General features: G+C 48.0%; 1 protein-coding gene across 6 annotated transcripts in view; it reads right to left on the reverse strand.

Annotated features, from left to right (window-relative positions):
- ZNF532 (zinc finger protein 532) overlaps positions 1 to 16,052 on the reverse strand; it is a 92,734-nt gene that overhangs the window by 38,563 nt on the left and 38,119 nt on the right. For all 6 annotated transcript variants that reach the window (XM_090285434.1, XM_090285433.1, XM_090285432.1 and 3 more), the window contains exon 4: positions 8,582 to 10,953. In XM_090285434.1, coding sequence (XP_090141560.1) covers positions 8,582 to 10,927 — 2,346 coding nt within the window. In that variant the 5' untranslated portion in view covers positions 10,928 to 10,953. The remainder of the gene's footprint in view (positions 1 to 8,581; positions 10,954 to 16,052) is intronic.

Here is a 16,052-nt window from a genome sequence, read left to right on the forward strand (position 1 = left end):
CAAGTATGTGTTCCATAAAAACTAAAAGAACTTTTTACATTATCTCTTATCAAGATATATATATATATATATATATACTTCACAATGCATATAAAATTCACGATGAATTGTTTAAATGTTCTTCCCTAGTAGACATTTATATGTTTATAATACACATATAACTATATAAATAGCTACGAATGTGTTGAGGGGTGAAAAGGCTTTGTTTCTAGCAGGTTAACAATAAAGTATCAAAGTGATTCAATTCAAAATAGGTTTTATAAATTAGTAAGTGTTCTTTAGGACAGAAATCTGCGACAGCAAAGACTGAAAAATGTTCCAGAGGAACAGGGTGGCCTAAACACCAACATTTCAATACCAATTCTTCTCTCCTACCAGTTCTTGGGGAGGGAAGCGTTCCCTTCACAATGGGCGGTGTGGCGGGGTGGTCCCCCAGCCCTCATGGGGCTCTGTGACAGCCGGTGGCAGCCAGCCAGGACCCCCAATCCCCCACCCCCAGCCACTGCCTGGCTACAGGAATGGCCTCTCTCCATGTCCACTGGCCGAGGCTCCCCACCCACCTTAGATGCAGAGGTTCCGGGAGAAAGGGGGAGCGATAGGGCTGACAGCCCCCAAGGCGGAAACGGAAGAACTCAGTCCCTGGGGAACGGCGCCGGCTGAAGACCTTAGGTTCAGTTTATACTACAGATGCACAGAGATCCATGCACGCACTATCTACTCCTCCATTTCTCTTCGTTGACCTGCTTCCACTCCTCGCCTCCGGTTCTCTGAGAAAACGCACACGGTGGGGGTTGTAGACATTCTCCTTCATTCTTGGTGGAGAGTTTTAAACTCCTGGCAGTGCAGCTTACCTGTCCATCCTTGGAGTTTTGTCACTGTACCTGTTTTAGATACCGTTAGGGATGCCCAGGCGTGCACCTCGTTAGCTTCTCTGGGAGGCCTGCCATTGGGGGCCACAATACACTCTCTCTGGATTTGGGGGACGAATGTGAGCGGAGGAGCAGGCCAGGACTTCTATGGCCTAAAACATCTGACTTTCCTTCCTTTTTTTCTTTTTAAATCAAAGAAGCTACAACATATCTTAAAACTCTAACTCTCTACAGGTTGAAGCTATTTACAAGAGGATAAAGCAATTCAATATGACAGTACCTGACTTTTTTGAATAGAAAAAGCAAAAGTACTTAACTAGTTTCAACTGTCTTCTGACATTTTAATTATGTCACCTAAAAAATGGATAAATGTTTTCAGTATTTAAGTAATAAACAGCTAATTTCTACACTGGGGCGGACTCATCCTTTCAGAGAACTGTTCCTTTTAAGATAGTACTTTCCAAAAGTCAGGAAACACGAGAAAGCTATAGGGAAACAGAGCTGAAACGTTATCACGATCCACACTTGACGACGACTTGTGTTGCGCCTTCCCTGCCCAGCCCTGGCACTGAACCAGCAGCTGCCGCTGCCACCCAGGGGGCCAGGGGCACCTTCCGGCCCTGCTAAGGGGTCAGAGATGTCTGAGTAACAGGGAAAACAATTCTCTGTGTTTCAATTCATACTTCAGGGAGAAAACCAGTGTGGGAACGGTACAAGGGGAAAGGTGATCACAGGCTAGCCATATGTGAGTCAATACAGCACATATTAATGCTTAAATTTCAGAGACCAAAAGCCTGAAACAGCCTGAAACGCTGGCTCTCAAGGTCAAAACCCTGCTGGCTTCACAGTCAGCCACGGTCAGCCCAGATATGAAGTCAACAGTCTCTGCCTTATTAATAGCAGCTTCCTTATCTTCTGTCTACAGTAAAATTACAAAAAATAACGGCAATGAAGTTGACCAGTTTGCTCTCTAGCTTTCACGTCCCTAGAATCTCACAATGAGAACACAGAGAAAGCATTTCACTTCAGAACTCGCTTCTGTGGAAATAAGCCAAAGCAAGCATTCCAACAGAAAGGACTCTGTATACCTTTGTTCCCAAAGGTGGCTTTTTTCCCTTAAGTCATTCTGCAACAGTAAAAATCCCTAATGAGAGCTGACAGTCAAATGAGAAAATTTTCAGAAAACAATATGGTCAACACAATAATAAGTGGAGAAGAGAATTAAATTAAAGGTCGATAACACTGGACTATAAAGTGGGGCAGGCCAACCCTGACAGGTGTGGCTCAGTTGGTCGGACATCGTCCCACGAAGCGAAAGGGTTTCTGGTTCAATCCCCAGTCAGGGCACATGTCTGCGTTGCAGGTTCAGTCCCGGGTTGAGGCGCGTGTGAGAGGCGACCAATCAATGTTTCTCTCTCACATCAATGTTCTCTCCCTCTCTTCTCCCTCCCTTTCCTTCTCTTTAAAAATAAATAAATAGAATCTTTAAAAATTAAAATAAAATAAAAAACCGGAAAAGGCCTAGTTGGACCAAAATTAAGATTAAGCATTTCAGAGAGCAGGACCAAAAACCACAAGTTATGGGTCTTCGTCTTCAGCTACTAATGATATTTCAGGCGGGCAAGGGAACTGAGGTGGGCTCCATGGTTCCCAGAAGCTGCCTGAGCAGAGTATACCCGGGAAGTTCCTGAGACTAAACTGACTCAGCAACCCCTGCAGATGAAGACCGGTCCAGGTAAGTCACCTTCACCTGCACTCTTCAAGCCGATCTGGATGGAACCCAAGAGTCTATTCTTGTACAATACCTAGGGTCCCACAACTATAAAACGCTGTGTGCCTACATCACAGGCTATCAGCATGACCAAGGAGAAGGAACAATGAACCAGCGATAAAAAAAATCTCGCCCTGAGCCCCAACTGTGCCTCTTATTGGGCATCTGTGGCTCCAGGTGCTAAACAAAAGGGCTGACCCACAGGACCTACACCATTCGATTCTATGGCTGACTGAGATTCTACACGAGAAAGAGCGACTTTGCCAACTAAAAGGTCACAGGGTGCTCCTCCAGTCTGTACGTGGCTAACTTTCATCACGGTTTTACAGAGAGGTAACGCGATGACATTCCAATACACCGAAGTATCAATTATTAAAATTAAAGCTGTCAGCTCTTAAATACTTCGTGGAGAGGACTAATGATTCTCTTGCCCCTCCACCCACTCCTTTCTCAGCGGGTCCCCAAGGTTATTAATCAGAGGCCAGGATACAAACCCTCAGCCAGGGCAGGTCCAATATTGTTAAAACCAGTGCCCCTGAGCTCCACTGTTACCGCACGCTTGGTCCCGTGCAGCTGGGAAGGGAAGGGACCCTCCCCGCCGCGATGTCACCATCCTGCCCTCTTCCTCAGCAGCCTGCTGCGCTGCAGGGTCAGCAGACGCAGGCAGGGCAGTCTATCCCGGACCTAAGCATGCACGGAGAACTGTCCCATACCACGTACCGGAGTGTGACAGCATTGCATGACCTGGATCTGGGCTTCAGCTGACCCGTACGTTCCAACGCAGCTCTTAGCAGAGACCTGCCACAGAAGGCTTGCTGAGCACAGGGCCAGGTCGCAATGAAGCAGCGCTGAACTCGGCAAGCCTTTACCCCACTGCGCACGGGATGGGTCTCAAGAGGCTAAGCAGCAGGCAGGGGAGGTGGGGGAGGAGACCTGGCACGGACAGCCACAGGTGTTGCCAGAAGGGACCCTCTGCTGGGCTCAAACACGCACCCTTAGAAACGGTGAAAAGGATCCGATCAAACCATAACCAGAGTCGAAATATTAGTGGGTAGAAATGAAAGGTGGAAAGGGAAGCCAGGCGGCGGTCGTTCCTGAGAGAAGGGCGGAGGTCTCCGGAGGCAGGACCCCGCGGATGTGAGAGGGGGAAGAGGAGCTGGACCTCAGCCTTCTGCAGATGGGGCTGAGGAAAGGGGGACCTGCACCAGGCAGCGGAGAAGTCTGAGGCTCAGAGAAGAGGGCTGTCCTCCCAGGAAACCCAGTTGTAGAAACGGAGCATCACAAGCCGAAGCCTCGGGCAGCGCCCAGCAACCTCAGAATCTCTGCTTGAAAACAACAGCTGCTTTCAGACATTTCAACAACGGAGTGGAGCTACCACTTCCAAGAAAGTGGACTCCAAGTCTCTCTCCCTATTCCTTCCAAAGGTGCGAAGGCAGCCCCTGGACGCACGGCATTAGAGCAAGAGGACACGTGTGGGCAGAAATAAACAAACCTCAGCCTAAGCCTCGCACCGTATACAGAAATGAACCCCAAATGGATCCCAGGCTTGAACATAAAACTACAAATCTTTTAGGCATTTGTCAGGACCTAGAACAGAGTTCTTGGAGTTGAACAAAAGCACAAGCTATATGAAAAATGGATACATTGGACTTAATCAAAATTGGAAACTTTTGTTCTACTGAAGACCTTAAAAAAAAAAAAGCCAAGCCTGGGAAAAAAGGCTTCCAACCTTGTATCCAGCAAAGGACTAGTACCTAAAATACATCAGGAATTCTGAAAACTCCAGTGAGGAAAAATCTAATTGGAAAAGGGCAAGAGACATGAAGAGACACGTCAACAAAAGGATACTTAGATGGCAAATAAACACACAAAAGGATGTTCCAAATCATTGGCTGCTGGGGAACCACAAACTAAAACCACAATGAGCTATTTACTGCACACCTACTGGAATGGCTAAAATAAAAACTGCCACCACCAAATGCTGACGAAGAGGCAGGGAAACGAGGCCACTCATATTTTGCTCATCAGATATAAAATAATGCGGCCACTCTGAAAAATATTTTTGAAAATATACATATGTACCGCCAGACAACCCAGCCATTGCATACCTGGGCGCTTATCCCAGTGAAATGAGAACCTACGTTCACACAAAAGCCTGTACACAAATATTTATAGCACCTTTATTCTTAATAGTCCCAAACTGGAAATGAGGCAGCCACCTGTCCTGGGATGACTGAATGGGTAAACATGCTGTGGGTACACCCATACAATGGAATGTTACTCAGCAAGAAAAAGGAACAAACTTAATACCTGGATGAATCTCCAGGAAAATGATGCCGAGTGAAAAAACCCAATCCCAAGAGGTTCCGAACGGTAAGGATCCAATTAGGCAGCATCCCTCAAGTGACAAAATTAGAAATGGAGACTAGATTACGGGTTGCCATGACTTCAGAGGACACTATGAGAGATCCCTGTGGTTATGGAAATACTCTGTATAGTAACCATGTCATTGTCAACATCCCGGTTAGACAAAAGGTATAGCGGATCTCTCTCTATATTATTTCTTACATAAAACTAAAATTATCTCAAAATAAAAGGTTTAAATTTAAAAATGGAATAATTTGAGAAGGAAGACCTGGAACCTCGGCACAGGAGCCTGCGCATCATCAGGTGAGGCTTTAAAATCATCAGGGCAGATATAAGAAGACTCTGGGCGGGAGGGAGGGAGAGGACATCCTTGCTGTCACTGAAGCAGCACACCTCCCTCTGGGCCCAGTCACGTCTAGTGCCTGAGGTCACATACTAATTGTCAGAATCAAGAGGTGGCAGGGCCAGTTCAGGAATCCACGTGGATGATTCTCAGACTAAGGCTGCTGTGCAGACCCAGGCAACCCTGTTCTGCTCCACCCCTCCCCCTCCTTAGTTAACCAGCGAGCTCCCAAGAAGGTGGAGGTCGAAGGAGAAGTTTCTACTTTTAAATACACGGATGTTGTGGACCACAGAGGAAAGAAGGAGCTCAGGAAAGACTGGTACCCGAGGTGCCCTTGTAGTAAGAAGACATAAGTGTTCTAAGTGCTATCCTCAGAGAAGAGACAGTTTATTAAGTGGACTTTTTCCCCCAGTTGAAGTTAAGCTCACCAATTGTGAACTGGCCAACGGTCTTGTGGATGGCGAACTGGAGAAGCTGAGAGGAAGATTTTCCTCTCTTCTTCCTGTCTCCGGCCCCACCTCCCACTGCCACTGGTACGTGATGCCACACCAAGTGACGTGGATGGGCGAGGACAACCGTAGCTTTCGTCACTTTGAGGCTAGTCCAGCAATAGCCAGAGGATCCCACCAAGCCCCTGCACCACGGAAGCGTCTGAAGTGGGGTTAATGTAACTCAGCACGCTGGACAGGGCACCATCATCTCACTGACGGCAGGCACAGGCCGGGCTGCTGAGCAGGAGGCCAGGCCGCCCAACGGGGTCTACACGAGAACCCGCTGGCTGAGTCTGAGGAGAACGGGACATTGTGGAGGGGGATGCGCTGGGCTAGATTTCAGTAAGAGAAGGGGAAACGGGGAACAGAAAAGTGTGGCCAGCCCGGAGCTGCCCGGACACCAGCAGCTGGAGCTCGCTGAACAGGTCCTCTTCTCTGATGAGCTGAGCGGATGCTTAGCTAAGAAGTGGGTACTGCCCTGGCCAGTGCGGCTCAGTGGATCGAGCCCCGGCCTGTGAACCGAGAGGTTGCTGGTTTGATTGCCAGTCAGGGCAGGTCCCCGGGGCGGGGCATGCAAGAGGGAACCACACATTGATATTTCTTTCCCTTTCTTTCTCCCATCTTTCCTCTCTAAAAATAAATGTAAAAAATATTTTTTAAAAAAGAAGTGAATCCTTAGCTAATAGAATAGGGGATGAATGTCTGGCTTCAGCATATTCGGCCGTGACTCACTGCCTAGTATTCCAGGTGAGACAGGTGAACGGCCCTATGTCCTTGTCCCAGCGAAATACAAAAGTCAAGGTGAAGCAGCAATCACACACACAGGGAAAGGTGCTGGCCTCCTCCCCTGACAAAGAGATTGACCCGTTTGACCTCGTTTCGCTATGGAGCCTAACAGTTAACAGAGACCCAAAACTAGGGGAATACAGGGAAGAAGGAAAATTCCCACCTTTCTGCCCATGTCCTTACTCCTCGCCAGAGAAGACGGGATCCCAAGCAGAGCAGACACCCCTGAGGGCAGCTCAAGATGCCAGATACTGACCAGTGCGCATGAGCTAGGGGGCGGTGGGAGAACCCACGGAAGCCAGGATATACAAAATATCAGCGGACAGGAAACAAGGCGGCAGAACACATAGAACTAAAGGCATGGGTTTGGTTTCTTTCCTGCTTCCTTTTAAGATAGAAAGGCATACTGCCCTTCTGCTGAAGTGGGAACAAGATAAGAGGGTGCCCATGCAGAGCCCAAGCACTGTCACGAGGACATGCCTTCTTGAACTTGTTGGCTGCTTGAAACTGTTTTAGCATGTTACAGTCAAAGCCGATGAAGCATTTAACATCCAGTGCTGCAAGAATGCTTTCAAAACTCCTCATCGCTCCCATTTCTACTAAACTGAAAACCCAGGAGAAAAAAATTATTGAGGCATGCTGGATCTTCTGTTCCCCAAATTCAAAATCCTGCCAAGAACTTAGTCGCTGCCCTTGGGGAACTATCATGGGGTTATTGGAGTCACATAAAGGGAGAATCGGTTTCCGTTCCGTCTTCACAAACAGGAGCTGGAGTCAGAGCACATCAGCCCTAACTAGTGCCCCTTCCAATTTCCTAAGTGTCCTGGTTTGGATAATACATCATATGGCCTCTCTAAGCTCGGATATGTTTCATTCAACGTATCCAGCTACTTCAGACGATAGGTATCATGTGTTTGTCAAACACATTTATCTATTAGCCAAAAATTGGCCTCATGAAGAGAAGCAATGACAGGATTAAAAAGCTGTCTAATGCCCATTGTGAAATGTGTTTCACCAACATCAACCTACACTTCACTAAAACAACAAAAAAAGCTTCAAACAAATGCAAAGGTACCCTATTTAATGAAGGTAGGTTTTCTATTTGTAGCTTAAATTCACTGCAGTAAAGAATATTACTCAAGACCTGGCTGGTGTGGCTCAGTGGATTAAGAACTGGCCTGCAAACCAAAGGGTCGCAGGTTCAACTCCCTGTCAGGGCACAAGCCTGGGTGGCAGGCCAGGCCCCCTTGGTTGGAGGCCTGTGAGAGGCAACCACACATTGATCTTTCTCTTCCTTTCTTCCTCCTTTCCCCTCTCTCTAATAATAAATAAATAACATCTTTTTTTAAGAAAAAGAGTATTTGCCAAATAAGAATAACTCCTCATATAATCTAGTTTAAAAAAAAATTACTCAATATACTTCAGGACCAAGCAGGCAGGCAAACCATAAAATAAGTACCAATTAGGTATCTTTAACTATAAAAAACAGCAATTGTAAGTAACAACAGGAATTTTTTAAATACCAAAATTGTCACTAATAATTAAGGAACATTGGTTATGTACATAGCCTGACTTGAATCCTAATACAATGGGGTGATACTGAAATCAGCTAGGTCTCAGAGTCCCTACATATATCCCAATGATCCAACACTTAAGGACTCCATTTTTACCCTAAATCTGAGGTGCCCTAACTCAACTAGTACAGAGAGGTCCTGTCAGTCTAGAAGAATCATCTCCCCCCACCCCCAAATTTTTTAAAGTAAGATTTGTTTCCACATTGCTCTGTGAAAACAATCTTTCCTCTCTCATGTACCTGCATATGCATACAGCCACGCACACCCCCACACGCCCTTCCATTTAACTGAGCTCCCTCCCGTAAAATCAAGGGCACCGTATAAAGCACTCATGTCTACAGATTCATCACCGAAACACCAAAATGTAAATGATACTCTACTTGTCCACTTGTATCTGCAGCCTGCTGGAAATGCGTGGCCAGCGACGTCTCGTCCTGGAAAACTTCATTGCACTCCAAACATTTCAGACTATGCCTGCAGAGCTTGGATGGGTCTTCGTCTAGAGGCATAGCTGGAATGATGGGCGTGCTGGAAGGAGCGGATATGACGGTCCCAGTTATACCAGACTGAATTTTGGTGACAGTGTGTGCGCCGGCCCCCACGGAGCTCGGCAGAGTGGAAGATGGAGCCGGAGTATTGCTTGACGGAGAAACAATCATTTGATCTGCTGGGACAGGCTTTAAAATCAGGTGGGAGCACTGCATCACAACCCCCTTCTCCTTATGCCCGCGGGCGTGGGAGAGGAGGCTGCACTTGTTGTAAAAAACGAGGTTCTTTGTACAGTGGTTACACGTTACTTCGATGCGCACGCTGCGGCGGTCGTAGTGTTGGGTCAGACTCTTTTCAAGAGCAAAGGAGTCGCCACATTCCAAGCACTTGTACCCGCGGGTCGGTAACGTGATGCCTGCGTTGGCAGGGGGACTGAGGTTGGGGATGTAAACTGGAACGGGGTTGACACTGCTCAGCACCTTGTTGAAAGCTTCCACCACAGAGCTCTGCAGGGAGGACACCACCTGGACCCGAGACACCTTTTTGGGTGGCTGCGAGGCTGCTGCGTTGATTATTGCCTGCTTTATTTGCTGCTGAGGTTTGGTGAGCACTTGGCGGAGCTCCGAGGTGGCCTGGGCGCCCTGAGGCAGAAGGTTAAGGTTGGCGAGGTGCACAGTCTTTGGCACGAGTTTGGCGTTGGCCAGGCTGGATGCCGGCACCACAACGGTCTGCTGCTGGATGGCGTTGGCAGCTTTAATGATGGCGCTGCTGGCGCTCTGGACAGACGCAGCAGAGATGACCGTGGCTTTGACCGTTGTGTTGTTAGCGAGCTTCAAATTAATGACTTGAGACCCCGCCGTCTTCACGGCGGACACGGGGAGGAAGGCAGTTGCCACGGGCTTAATAGTGACCTGTTTGGGGGTCAGCTCTGCAGGGGCAACTGTGTTGGTGACCACGGCGGACTGCAGAGGCGCTCTGGGCGGAGAGGAAAGGACGGCAGCGGAAGCTGGAGATGACAGAAGCGACGTCACCGAGGCCACCACGGGCCCCGGCTGCTCAGAAGGCTTTTTCCCAGAGTCAAGATCGACTTCTGGCAGCACCCTTGTCACCGTTCTCTTTATTTCCCCAGAGGACGTCTTGATGGTTTTTATGCGAACTTTGGGAATTGCTGGTGTCGATCCTGCAGGGGACGCTGGAGAGCCCTTGCTACTGTTTTCACTTGAAATGCTCCTGGGGCTGTCCGGCTGCTTCAGGGACACCTTCTTCGTCCCATCGATGAGACTCTGGGATTCAGGAGACTTTTCAATGGCTCTGGGACTATCGTTGACTTCTTTTGGTAACGGAGAGGACTCCCCCGAATGGGTCACGGGCTCCTTACCGGAGTCCGAGGCAGCCTTTTTAGCGCTAAGAGCCGCGATGGCGGCTATACAGGAAGAAAGCTTAGAGGATGGCTTTGACTTGGGCGGGGCCGCCGCGCCGCCAAGGCTGGTGTCGCTCTTCTCGGAGCTCAGCTTCCCGTCGTGGGCCCTGTTTTCAAGCACCTTTTCAGAGTTTTCCTTCAATTTCTCCTCCACTTTCCGGACTTTAAAAGGTTCGTAAACACTCAGATTTATGGAATTTGTTTCTGTTTCTCTCTTGACCACTTTGTTTTTATCCACGGCGCCGCCGGGCGTCGAGGTTCCAGTTTTGCTTCCGTTGTCCCCGCCCAGCGCCTTCACTTTCTCGTAGTCCTGCTGGGGAACGGACCCCGTGAGCACGTTCGACCTGAACCCCGAGCGCACGTCCTCCTTGTCGGGGGGGTCGTCCACCTCTATCTTCTCGTCGTCATCGAACTCCTCAGCGCTCGAGATGGGGCTGAACTGGCTGAACGCGGGGTCTTTCAAAGTCACCTCTGAGGTAGGCACGTCTCCTTTCAAGGACTTCGACCCGTCTTTACTGTAAGTGTCCAGCGAGGACGCCGTGAGGAAGCCGTTGTGTAAGCCGTTGCCGGTGGGGTTGTGGCCCTCCTTCTCGGCCCCCTCGGAGGAGTCGATGTTCCGCACGTTCTTCACGATGACGCTGACCCCCCCGTCGGAAGAGGAGGGCGCGTGGGCGTCATCGTCCCCGTGAGCGTTCTGCTTGGCGTGGCTTTCCGGGTCATCGTGCCCTGATTCGATGGCGGCCTTCGGATCGACCATGTCTGGGATGTCAAATGCTGCCAGGAGGTCATCGAAGTCTGGGGTCTTCATATCCCCCATGGTCACGAATTTGATCAGAGGCTGTTCTGTTGAGACAAACAGAAGATAATTCCGTCAGCAACTGGTACTTAGTTGCGACGAAGCAAACAACCCTCTAGAATTTACACGAACGCACAGCAATGATGATAGAAAAGCCCAATGACTGTAACTACGGGATTCTGGGTCAAAGTGACCAACATCCAGAAAATGTATATAAGACCTTGACGATCACAGGTTCAAAGCAATTCCTCCAGAATGCCGTCTACAGCATGACCGGCGTGGCACCTCTCTAACAAGAACTGAGCAAAACTGTTATTTTAAGAAAAGCAGGTTTTGGTGTAACGCCTAGAAAATTGGTCGTTTATGACTGGATTCATCACATTGTTTTCACAAAAAGCTACTTCTAAACACATTTTGATCTTGACAGCATTTATTCTACTGGTAAAACTATCACTATGATAGTTACCATCAGATTCAAGGCATCAAGTTAAAAGAAAGGTATTACAGTAAAAAAAAAAAAAAAAACAGTTACAGACAACCATTTGCCCACAGAAGAAATAAGTGTCCTGACCCACCACAGCATGGCTACTGTTAATCAACTTCCACCCGGGATTTTTTTTTAATTCCTAAGGAGCTGATTCCATCCGTTTTTATTTCATCATAATTTCCTCTATTATGTTTGGGAAAAGGCCATCCTGGCAGAAAAGAGCAGCGTCCCTTCCTTGGCCCCCTCCAGCTCAGTGGCTTCAGTGATCAGGGGACACAGCTGTTTCCTAACTACCAGTTGGGCAAGTGTCTGTGGCTGCAGAGCAAGACCCCGCCACAAAGTGACTCTCGGTGAGTGACAAGCGGGCCCACAGCTGCAGAGCTGGGAGAGGGAAGGCCCTCTCTTTCACCCCTGAGCTAGACATGGGTGCATAACATTCGTGTCCACGGAGCCTTGGGTGGTAGGATCATTTTAGAAAAGTGGAGAGTCACAGCCCCTACTGAAGGGGAGGGATACATAAATACATGAAATGCTGGGGGTCTTGACAGGATGCTCTTTAGCCCACCTGTAGAGGAGGCGTGAACGTGGGGTTCAGATAAAACGTCCATGCTAAGAGAGACGTCTGCCCTCCCTGCACCCCCACAGCACGCCACCTTATGCTCCTGGTATACTCTGGTTTGCACTCAATGTCTCACAACGAACATGCGCATGTCGGGGGCCAGACACTTGGGGTTGTAACAGAAGAACGGGCCTGAGCCAGCTCTGAGACCCCAGGAAGTGAGGAAATCCCTCTGGGTCGGTTCCCTCCTTCCTCAGCACAGGGAGGGAGGCAAGTAGCCAGGAAGAGGAAAGGGAAAAGAGAGGATGAAAAAAGGGAAGGAAAGAACAGGAGGCAATCGTCCATGTCAGCAGGGAAGAGGGTAGGACTACAGCTGATTTTTGACAACTTTCATTGGAAAAATTAGCCTTAACTAGTTTGTAAGCACATATTCCTAAACTTTCTTCTTCAACTTCCTTTAAACCTGCTTTAAATCACTAAGAAGTGATCTTCCACATTTTACTGGATTTAATCATTTATTTTCTTATACAATCTGTAAAAAACTCACACATGCCTAAGAAAAGTTATCGATACCAAGGTCAAGGTTGAACTTTCACTCAGGAGACCACATACATACCAATGAGAACTCAAAAGCACACATCCATCAGCAGCAGCTAAGACACCCTCAGCAAACCCTCACTCTGAAGCATGTCTACACACTTCTCAGAACTGGGTTGGGAAAAACTACTGTTGACGATGAAGTAAACACTCAGGGTTCAATAGGAGCTGGAGGGAAAAAAAACCACCTTCCATTCACGTATCTCAGTTCACAGATCTAAAGAAGCCCCCGTGCTTTCTCTGAACCGTCTGCTTCGCTTAAGGAAGAGCCTCGTGGCCACACTTCTCTCAGACAGACAGCTACAGGACCTGACAGGGAAGAACATATCCCCAACGCGGACCACAGCCAAGACAAGAGGAGCAGAGGCAATAAGACAACACTCTAAGTGCATATCAATGTGAACATACCTGTAAGAAATCCTACCCAGTGGGGAAGTTGGTGAGGACTTTCTTTTAAAAACGAAGTTGAACATCCAAACTGCAAAATACGGGAATGAGAACTCCATCTGTCAGATAATATGTCTACTGGAGAGTCCACCCACTCAGGAATCATCCCTAAAGGTCACCACTTTTGTGTGTAAGCATCGCATTGCAGTTCTAAACCGAACACTCACACTAAAACCACAGTTAGCCAAGTGTCCCTGTGGCCTGTCTTTACCAACCATGGTGATCCAAGTGGGTAGATCCCTGTTTTCAGAGAACTGTGGACATAAGAGTCAGGAGCCACCAGCAACCCCCACCACCAGTGCTGAAGATGGGCTGTTTTCCCATTTTATCCTCATCTAAGGATACATTTTTTCATTGCTTTTAGAGAGAAAGGAAGGGAGGGAGAAAGAGAAACATCAATCAGTTGCCTTCTCGTGTGAGCCTCAACCAGGGACCAAACCCACAACCTGGATATGTGCCCCGACTGGGAATCGAACCTGCGACCTTTCGGTCCATGGGATGACGTCCCAACCATACCGAGCCACATGGGCCAGGGCAGAGGTGGTGTTTTTATGTTTGTTTGTTTTTTGTTTGTTTGTTTTTTAATGCCACCACTTATTCACAGCTTGGACCCAGGGGCTCTGGGAGTCACAGTGGACATGGGCTCCTCCTAAGTGCCTCCATCCTTTCCTGACAGCTACACAGGACACACGGCATGTGCCCTCTCTTCATGCCAAAGACGCCACCCAGTTTCCCATCGCTCATCCCAGGGGTCGTCAGTTCAAGAGCAAAAACAACATGACACAATTCAAATATGCATGGGTGGTAGGTACAAGACACAACCACAGGAAATGATAACAGGTCGCCACAGGAAACCTTGAATGAGTAGCAGTTCAGATCAGCAGTGCGATTGGCAGGCATTCTGATGAACACCTGGAAGAGGAATGCATAATCTTAGTACCTCCTTCTCCTGTGGACCATGGGGACCTGCCTGATCTGTCCATATACAGGTGCCCCAGCGCAGCTAGTAAACCCTGTAGTCACCAACCTGCCCATGTCTTCTCCTACCTGCCCAAGTAAAGCGGAAGTCAGTCTGGGGAAATGACAACTTGCAAAACCCCCGAGGGGTTGAGAAGTCATTCCTGATTCAGGAGCAACTCTCTCTCGGCAGGAATCCAGCCACACACCCTGCTGTCTCACGCCTGTGTGTCCCCTTATGCGTCCCCTGGAGGGAAAAGGCTGGGAGCCCAGGGGTAGACCAGTGAGACACCCTGGGAGGTAAGAGGGAATGAGCTGTAGTTTGAAGAGGTGTGAGTCACCTGCCTCTGCCGGGGTTCTGACTCTATAAGATGACAACGCACAATGACCGCGGTGGACAGCGCATCACACTGTCTGAAACCCAAGATCACACCATGGGGGTGGACGCACTGCTCAGGGTTGTATAATTAATGTAATAAATACCACGCTCTGTAACCTCACACTTCTTTTTTGGTTTATAGAAATGTTTTTCATACCCACAATCACATCGTCCGATTACCCATTACCGTCCCACACTCGGGAAGATGAGAACGGATTTTACACTCGGAGGGGGAGAAAGTGTCTTAACTCTCACTTCATTGCTCTTATATGAAGTACAAGGAGAAATGTTTACGTTTGCAAGTCTTCATTTCCCCCCCAATCCCTAAGTACTACTCTTTTAAAAATAGATTCTTTCACTTCAAAACGTCACAAAAATAAATGTCTTCCCTCTTAAACAATAACAAAAATATGTCAAAATTGAAGCTTCTCTTGGCCTCAGCAGCTTGATTTTCAGAGAGCATTAGCTTTAGTTACTGTAACAATGCCTTTCATTTCGTTTATACACTGTAAAATACACCTTCCTTCAAAGGCACTGTCCTCTAATTTAAAACTGTACCCCACTTCAATAACCTATAATTCGCTAAGAGCATCTGTGCTTAACGGGGAATGATGCCCTTTTACCCAGAGACAATGAAAATATCTCGGGGGGTAAAGGTAGGCCTGTTTACAGAAAAGGAAACTGAAAGAACTCAAGTGTGTCACGTGATCACTTTATTCCCTCCTATGGCACAGACAAAACATTTCCTTGCCTACCAAAGCCTCTTAAAATCACAGCTATTTCATCTTTGTTGGCAAAAGTCAAAAGTTATCAAGTCAAAAGAAAACCTTAAGAAAAAACTATTCGCCCCTTACTCATACTTATGCTTTGCAATTTTTTTTTAACTGTTTCATGGAGCTGTTTCCCAATTTCCAACTGGAGAATGGCAGCGTGAAAGGCTCCGCCATTACTTACCCATGGGCGTCACCTTAATCCCAGAGAGACACACCTAACCCCAGCCAAGGTTCTGCCTCTTGCGAGGTCAACCTGAGCAGTGAAAACACAGCCGCTCCCCCACTGACATGGAGAAACTAACATTTTCTTTATTGCAAATCAATGAACTCTAAATCATAATAAACCTAAAGAAAAACAAGTCAGCCCCTGGCTGCTGTGGCTCAGTGGATTGAGCGTCGGCCTGCGAACCAAGTGTCACTAGTTCGATTCCCAGTCAGGGCACATGACTAGGTTGCACGTCAGGTCCCCAGTTGGGGGCGTGAGTAAGAGGCAACCACACAGTGACGTTTCTCTCCCTCTCTTTCTCCTTTCCCTTCTCTCTGAAAATAAGTAAATAAATAAACAAATAATTAAAAAAAAAAAACAAGAAAAACAAGTCAAAGCCTGTTGACCACCTTGGACAGGATTAGACACACTTTCCATAAAATAGTGGTAGTAATACAAGGTCTCTTACTGTCTTTGGGGACTATATTTATCACTATTTTCTAGCATTATCTGGCCACTGATGCCCCTCTTAAAGAAATAATTCGCCCTGGCTGGTGTGGCTCAGGTGGTTGGCTATCGTCCCACAAAGCAAAAGGTCACCAGTTCGGTTCCAGGTCAGGGCAGGGCACTTACTTAGGCTGCAGGTTCCGCCCGAAGGCGGGCGCCCAGGAGAGACAAGCGATCCATGGTTCTCTCTCACATCACTTTCCCTGCCTCTCTCTCGCCCTCCCTTCTCCTCTCT

The sequence above is a fragment of the Furipterus horrens genome, unplaced genomic scaffold (genome assembly GCF_987537825.1).
Source record: "Furipterus horrens unplaced genomic scaffold, mFurHor1.1.pri manual_scaffold_8, whole genome shotgun sequence".
Taxonomy (NCBI): Eukaryota; Metazoa; Chordata; class Mammalia; order Chiroptera; family Furipteridae; genus Furipterus; species Furipterus horrens.